The sequence below is a fragment of the Lactuca sativa genome, chromosome 8 (assembly GCF_002870075.4).
Source record: "Lactuca sativa cultivar Salinas chromosome 8, Lsat_Salinas_v11, whole genome shotgun sequence".
NCBI lineage: Eukaryota > Viridiplantae > Streptophyta > Magnoliopsida > Asterales > Asteraceae > Lactuca > Lactuca sativa.
Genome location: NC_056630.2, coordinates 67,407,645 through 67,415,467, shown reverse-complemented (window position 1 = coordinate 67,415,467; position 7,823 = coordinate 67,407,645). Strand labels below are relative to the sequence as shown.

The following is a 7,823-nucleotide window of genomic DNA, read 5'->3' as shown; positions in this document are numbered from 1 at the left end:
ATCCACTTTTTTACCACCTAGAAAAGTCTTAAATCACTATATAATAATCCATAAACTTTGAATATAAAATAAAATAAAAAAAGAGGTTTATGATGGTTTTACAAACTTTTCTACAATGTAATCGACGTCGGAGACGTCCTACTTGTTTGGCGGTGCTACTTGTCGACAACGATGGTATGCTTGATGGACATCGTCGATCTTAAAAGAGAAAGGTGGAGGAAGAATTTTTTGTCGTTGGTGAAAGAGAACCGCCAATGATAAAAGTGACAAGTGAAAGAGAAGGAAGATAGAGGTGTTAAGGAAAAATAGGAATCTTAAAAATAATGAATGGATCATCATATGAAATAGATCTAAACGATTCAGAATTTTTATTTTTATTTATTTTTTGCCCCTGGCCGATTAAAGAGGTGCTTACAAGCCAAACACGTTAATTGCTTAACGGTTTGAAGGTTCTATTTGTTTATTTTTTTTATTGCCTCTTAATAAGAAGGCACTAGCGTTTGTTTACTTCTTGCTTGAATCTGAAATAAACATCTTAACCGAATAAGACTTGGGAGTAGTCTGAATGTGAAACACACACACACACACACACACACGCTTGCCCATTAGGCCCTTACGCTTCTCCTTCTCCTTCAATCGACTCCACCACTTCATCTGAGCGAATCACACCTGCTTCTCCTTCCACCACCATCGGTCCTCTAATCCTTCAATTGATGGTCGGCGGCTCCTCTGAAATCGACGTATCTGAAAAGACATCGCTTGCCATCTGTTGCCCTCTGCTACGCTCCTCCTTCAGTCACGCCTCTGCAATCATCTCCCTTCCAATCGACGCACAGATTCAGAGCCGACCCTCACCATCGGCGACAGCAACCACCGATCGCCGCCTTCCTCCGGCCATTCCCTGTCGGTGAGTTTTTTTTTCCTCCAATTTTGAAATCGATTTTCACAGAATCTAGTTATTGAAATCGAAACCTGAAATTCGTCGAGATTTTGAAGAATCTATACAGAAAAATTATTTGTATAAAAATTCCTAACATTGTTGTATTACACGTACGAAGTAGCGTAGGCGTTAAAACTCAAGCACGTCGCTTTCACGCGTTTGCACGTGCAGGTGGCCATTGTTGTCAAATTTAGCGTAAGCGTTTAAACCTTTCTTCAATTGTTTGATTGATTGTAGATACAACAATGGTGAGATACGTATACTTAGGGTTCCAAATCTACGGAGAAACCTCTCTCCTCTCTCGCAATTAAGTTTTCTCTCGAATTATTATAGAGAATTCATTGTAGCGTTAATTAATCGGTCCGATTTGTTACGAGCTAGTTTCATAGGCTGCTTTCTGATTGTTATAATTTGAAGCTCGGTACAAACAGTAAGTTCTTGATTTTTCTGGTGTTTTTCTATAGTTATATTGATGAAATTCGATTCTGTTCAACTTGTATAATCGTTTCCGTGCTTTTGCTTCTGATTATTTGCCTATGTGTCTGCTAGTTAATTCTGTTTTTCTTGTAGAAAATTAATGAACGATGGCTGGAATTGGGTGTAATTATGTTGATTCATACTTGATCGGTCCTTCCTTGCACTATTTTTGTGCATTATAAATGCTCATCTCTTCTCATAGAATACAGTTTGTCTATTTTAGGCCTTTTGGCTGTTATTGTTATTAATGATTCAGATGTTATTAATGATTCCTACATTAATATATCGTCCTTTGAAGGAATGCTAGGTTTTAGAGACTTATAAGTATAAGAAATTTAGTATGGTAAATTTATAAATTTACAAACTTTTTTATCGAAACATGAACTGAATTCAAAGTTTTATATGGTAAATATACTACTTATTTACTTCCACATGTTTCCATTTATTCTTCATTTTTCAATTCCATAAACCTATTTCATCAATACACTTTACAAATCACTCATAAAATTCAAGATATTCTTGCTCCTAGGAGCTGGTTTGATCATTGTGGTGCAGCTCATGGTTAGGTAATGAAGAATATACATGAGAGGACTGATTCTTCAAAAAATTCTTATACAAGTTCAACTGATTCTCCAGATCATAGAATTTGTGGTTCTTCTTCTTCTTCCTCCAACTATTCTGAAGCAGGATCAAGCACTCACAAATCCCCAAAATCATCATCATCATTGTGGTCAGGATTCTTGGGATCTGCCTTTTCAGTTTTTGACACCCAAAAGAAGGACTCCAACACCACCACTAGAAGCCATGGTTGGACTGCAGCTGTGAAGAGAGTCATGAATGGTGGCTCAATGAGGCGAATTCAAGAACGTGTTTTGGGGTACAAAACCAATGTTTCTAACTCAATAAGTGATATTTGGCTTCTAGGTGTTTGCTACAAAATTTGTCTACAAGACCCTTCTCAAGAACCTGTTCATACCACTGGATATGCTGCTTTTTCTCATGATTTTTCTTCAAGAATCTTGATGACATACCGAAAAGGTTTCTTTTTTTACTTTATGATTATTAAACTTACTACATGATTACATATATATAAACACAATAGCTTTTCTTTCATCTAGGTTTTGTTGCTATTGGTGATTCAAAGTACACAAGTGATGTAAATTGGGGCTGTATGCTTCGAAGCAGTCAAATGCTTGTTGCTCAGGTTTTTATTTGTTTTCATTTCCACTCAATTTTATATATACTTGAACGTATTTAGATTAAAAAAATGTCAACTTTACTTAGTTTTTCTATATTTCTTTGTTAGGCATTGGTAGTACATCAACTAGGAAGATCTTGGAGAAAACCTTCACTACAGGTGTGATACATATAAATATATGTATATATGTATATCTAATCATTTATAAAAAGTAAAACGACTGGAATACCATTTATACCCTTACTCTTTTTGCTAATAATACAAATGCAGCCATATGAAGAAGATTACATTTCAATACTACACAATTTTGGTGATTCAGAGGACTCACCTTTCTCCATTCACAATCTCCTTCAATCTGGAGAGGGTTATGCCCTTGCTCCAGGATCATGGGTGGGCCCATACGCAATGAGTCGCACATGGGAGACACTCGCACGTAAAAAAATTGACGAAAATAACCTTCAAGATAACTCCTTTCCAATGGCTATTTATGTTGTTTCTGGTGATGAAGATGGGGAACGTGGTGGGGCCCCTGTTCTTTGCATTGAAGATGCTTCAACTCAATGTTCTCAGTTTTCAAGAAACCAAGTTGAATTTTCACCTTTGCTTTTGCTTGTTCCTTTGGTTCTTGGTCTTGACAAAGTAAATCCTAGGTAATGTTTCCTTAAATTTTTATAATTTTATGTTTTTGTTATTGTATTTTTAACTTGTTATGTAATTATGTAACACCAGGTATCTACCATTGTTAGCAGCCACATTTACATTTCCACAAAGCCTTGGCATATTGGGTGGGAGACCTGGTGCTTCAACTTATATCATTGGTGTTCAGGATGATAAAGCTTTTTATCTTGATCCCCATGAAGTTCAACAGGTCAAATTTTATATTATTTTTAATAATTTGAAAGATAAATTTCATGAGTTATATTATTTATTTGGGTTAATCTCAAGAAAGACCCTTATATGTTGTGTTTTTTCCCAGATTAAACCTCAAATTTATTTTTTGCCTGAAAAAGACTTTATATTTTTTTCGAAAAAGCCCTCAACTTTGTATTTTTTTTTTCCAAAAAAGCCTTCAACTTTCTAAATGCTTCCAAATAAACCCGCAACTTTTTTGTTTTTCTCGAAAAAACCCTCACATTTTACAATTTTTTTGGAAAAAAAATGGTTAATCTCAATAAAAGACTTTATATTTTGTGTTTTTTTCCGGATTAAACCTAAAATTTATTTTTTGCTGGAAAAAGACCTTGTATTTATTTATTTTTTTTTTTCCGAAAAAGCCCTCAACTTTTTATTTTTTTCCGAAAAAAACCTTCAACCTTCTAAATGCTTCAAAATAAACCCTCAACTTTTTTAGTTTTTCTTGAAAAAACCCTCACATTTTTCATTTTTTTTGGCAAAAAATGACTAAAAGGGTCAGATCGGAAAAAGTGAAAAAATACAAGGTCTTTTTCAAGCAAAAAATAAATTTGAGGTTGAATCCGGAAAAAACACAAAATATAAGGTCTTTTTTGAGATTAACCCTTATTATTTTATATATATCTTTAGGCGGTTAATATAAGCAAGGATAATTTGGAGGCTGATACTTCTTCATATCATTGCAAGTATGTCTTTTTATCATGAATAAGTTCCCATTATTATAAATTTTTTTTTTACACTTTTTATTCTTACTATAAATAAATTGTTGATTCCAGTGTTGTACGCCAAATTCCACTTGAATCCATCGATCCATCACTGGCTATTGGATTTTATTGCCGAGACAAAGGTAGAGAAGGAATGGAATCAACGATTCCGGAATTCAGTTTTTGAACTTTTTTTTTTTTCTGTGTAGATGATTTTCAAGATTTTTGTTCACGGGCATCGGAATTAGCAGCGGAATCAAATGGGGCACCGCTATTCACAGTGACTCAGACACGCCAGCTGGCAAAGCCAGGTGGCACAAGCAGGGGTGAAGAGGAGGTTGATTCCTTTGATGGAGTTGATGATGCCGAGGGCTCTGCGCAAGATGAGTGGCAGCTTCTTTGATTCCGATTCCGATTCCGGGGTTGTAGATTCCAATTTCATGTATGTGGTTTTTCACAACCCTGTAGGTAGGTCTCTGCTTTGGTTGTTTTAAAAACAGAAGTTGTACATGGTGCTTGTATGATTGTAAACCTCGGAGGAGTTGTTTTAGGTGTTGGTTGTGTTTGTGTTTGTTACGATTTGGTGTTCATATTCTTTATAAATCTCAGATGGTTGCATTCTTTTATGTTTATAATAATATCACTGTTGATATAAATTCTATTGTTATTTAATTTCATAGACAGTCTAATTAAGGTATTTTATCAAAAATCAAAACTAGAAATTTTTGAGAAAAAGAGAAGTATATTTAAATCTCATTTAATATTTTGAAAAAAAATAGTGGCATAATCATAAAAATATCCACTATTTTTGCAGATGCTCTGCGAAATGCCAATTAGCGAAATCACAAAACGATGTTATTTTAAAGAAAAAAGATTTTGTAGATGCTATCTGCCAAAATAAAATAAACTAGGTTTTTTATTTTTATATATTTATTTATTTTTTGGGGTTAAATTTTTAAAGGCCATTTCGACAACAAAAAAGTGTTTTTTTTCTTCGAATTTTTATATTGTGGTAAAATGTAAAAATTCAAAACTAAAAAAAAAACTTCGGAATTTTTCTTGTGGTAAAATGTTCAAATAACATTTCTAAGCCCAAAATGACTTTTTCTGTCTCCGTACTTATTGACTCCGCATGTATATGCAAATATATGTGAAATTATTGACTATTTAAGGGAAAGATACTTTTGTTTTTGTTTTTTATTATAACTCTTTTATATTGTCTTTAGTAGTTAAAGGATTTGTCAGGAATGGTAGATGCGAGTTTCATAAATATTTATTTTAATCAATCATATTTTATACATTTAAAATCCATAATTACTTGTAAGTTGCATTTAAAAAAAAAAAAATCAACTCATAACCAATTTAATCATTACCATATGCTTTTGAAGATCGTAGTTGTACAAAATGGATAAATTGACACCCAACTAGGGTGAAAATCGACACGACACAATTCAAATATATGACACAAAATGAAATTAAAACATAATCGAATTTCGAAATCATGTTCGTGTCGTGTATAAAAAATACGATATCGTGTCCTTTTCAGATTTCGACACGATAACAGATAAAAACCTCATGTTCATGTTCAAAAGTCATGTATATTTAGTAGCATTCTATGATATTTTATGTTATTTTTCGTGATATTCATGTTCAAATTTTTTTTACAAGAACTTATGTATAACATTATGCAAAAAGTTATTTTTTGCTATTTTTGTCATGGTATTGTGTTTTTCGTATTTTATTTAGTTGTGTTAGTGTTAACTAAAAAAACATTATCGTGTCGTGTCGTGACATGTCATGTTAGGTAAAAACATGGAACGACTGTCCGATTTGCCACCCTACACCCAAGTGGTTAAATAAAAATACTACAGTGTATCAATGGATACTTAAATTAACTTATCCATGCAATTTTATTAAACTCCAAATTAACTTCTCTCTATTTGGATATTGCTTCATGTTAAGAATTTTCCCGAAGCAACCAAGTTTTCTTGGGGAGGTAATGGCGATTCTCAAAAAAAAATGCATTGGGTGAAGTGAGATCTAGTGTTGGCTTCTAAGGAGAACAAAGGTATTGATAGCTTGGAATCTTTTAACTATGTTATGCTTCAAAAATGGAGATGTGGATTTGTAAATGAAGATGGAGCTTTGTAAGTGAAAGTGTTGAAGGTATTCTGTGGAAGTGAATGATAGTGTTCAGCTAGGAGGTTCCCTATTTCAAGGTCATGAGGTGGCTTTTATGATGAATAACAAAGGTATTATCTCGTTTTCCAATCTTAAAAAAAAAAGGGCTGGAAATATGGATTTTACTAAATGATGTTTGGGTTGGTAACGTTCCACATAAGTTGTATTGTTTGGAAATCGAAAACGAGAGATTGGTAAAAACAAACAAAAAAAAAAAACAGGAATATTTGAAGATGAAATTGGCGACACAAAATCTATGATGGGGTCGGGAACGCATCAAGAAGGGCTGGTGGGTCTTATTAAGAAGGTGTTTGGGATATCTTTTTACCTTCAAAAGTCCTTTTTGCAAAAGGATTTTTGTAAAATGACTTTTTACAAAAGATGTTTTTAAAAATCGATTTGGATTAGCTTTTGAGAAACAAAAGTCAAAAGTTGTTTTTAAAAGAGGTTTGGTTTAACTTTTACATGTAAAATGACTAAAAGTTCCAAAGGCTTATTGATTAGGGTAGTGGTAATTGGGGGTATATGAGTAATTTAAGTGTCAAGGGCTTCAAAAGTTTCAAAAAGTCACGGATAGGTGACTTTTCCAAATGCTCATTTTCCTTCTTTCTGAAAAGTTGGTTTTAAAAGATCTTTTATCTTTTCCAAACATCTTTTACCTTATTTTTTACTTTTTGGAAAAAATAAAGGCTAAAAGTTGGTTGAAAAGATAAAACAAACACCCCCTAAGGATCGCAATCTCACCGGTGATCGAGATAAATGAATTTGGGAGTTGGATGTTTTGAATAACATTACAATAAATTATACTAGAAAGTTTATTCATGATTATATTATAGTGTCTATCAATGATGATACAAGGTGAAATCGTTTTGTATCTAGAAAAGATAAATATATTAATGTTGAGAGTTTTGTACACCGTCTCCCAACAAAATCTAATTTGCTCCATAGAGGAGTGGGTGTGTCTTTGTTATTGTGCCCGGTGTTTTCAAATTATACAGAAAATTTGGAATAGTTGTTTATTGAATGTGAAGTGGGAGCTAAAACCTGAAATGTTATTTCTCATTGGATTAGGAGTAACAGTTCTCGATCCAATCCGTAACCCGACAAAAAAATAAACGGATTTTGGTTGGGATTTCTGATCCACCAAGCCACTAATCCATTTATTTCATGAATTGGGTTGGGTTAGCTATTTTGGTTTGCGGGTCAGTCCGCCAACCCAAACATATATTGTATAAATGTGAAAATAATTCATGACCAATCATTATATATTTATTTTTTTGATTTAAATTTAATTAATAAATGATTGATTAGTCATTTCACACAGTATACGTATGGTATACGTTTCTCTCTCTTTACCTTCTTTACATACATATTCATCACCAAACACGTTTCTTTTACCCAAATCGTAAAC

General features: G+C 33.1%; 1 protein-coding gene across 8 annotated transcripts; it reads left to right on the top strand.

Annotated features, from left to right (window-relative positions):
• Positions 1-368: 368 nt before the first annotated feature.
• LOC111886717 (cysteine protease ATG4) lies at positions 369-4,869 on the top strand. 8 transcript variants are annotated; one of them, XM_042897885.2, is made up of 10 exons: positions 369-907; positions 1,178-1,370; positions 2,054-2,455; positions 2,536-2,621; positions 2,724-2,774; positions 2,886-3,265; positions 3,345-3,483; positions 4,158-4,213; positions 4,304-4,374; positions 4,441-4,869. In XM_042897885.2, the coding sequence occupies exons 3-10, from the start codon at positions 2,251-2,253 to the stop codon at positions 4,632-4,634; spliced, it is 1,182 nt and encodes a 393-aa protein (XP_042753819.1). In that variant the 5' UTR covers positions 369-907; positions 1,178-1,370; positions 2,054-2,250; the 3' UTR covers positions 4,635-4,869. The 8 variants fall into 8 exon arrangements, with proteins under 8 accessions (XP_042753819.1, XP_042753816.1, XP_042753817.1 ...); XM_042897882.2 differs by having other exon boundaries at positions 1,973-2,455; XM_042897883.2 differs by having other exon boundaries at positions 1,947-2,455.
• Positions 4,870-7,823: the final 2,954 nt, after the last annotated feature.

Coding starts and splice junctions, on each gene's coding strand:
- LOC111886717 (XM_042897884.2), top strand. CDS start 1,987: ATGAAGAATATACATGAGAGGACTGATTCTTCAAAAAATTCTTATACA. Junction 3,266..3,344: donor CTTGACAAAGTAAATCCTAG/GTAATGTTTCCT, acceptor ATGTAACACCAG/GTATCTACCATTGTTAGCAG. Junction 4,375..4,440: donor ATTTTATTGCCGAGACAAAG/GTAGAGAAGGAA, acceptor TTTTCTGTGTAG/ATGATTTTCAAGATTTTTGT.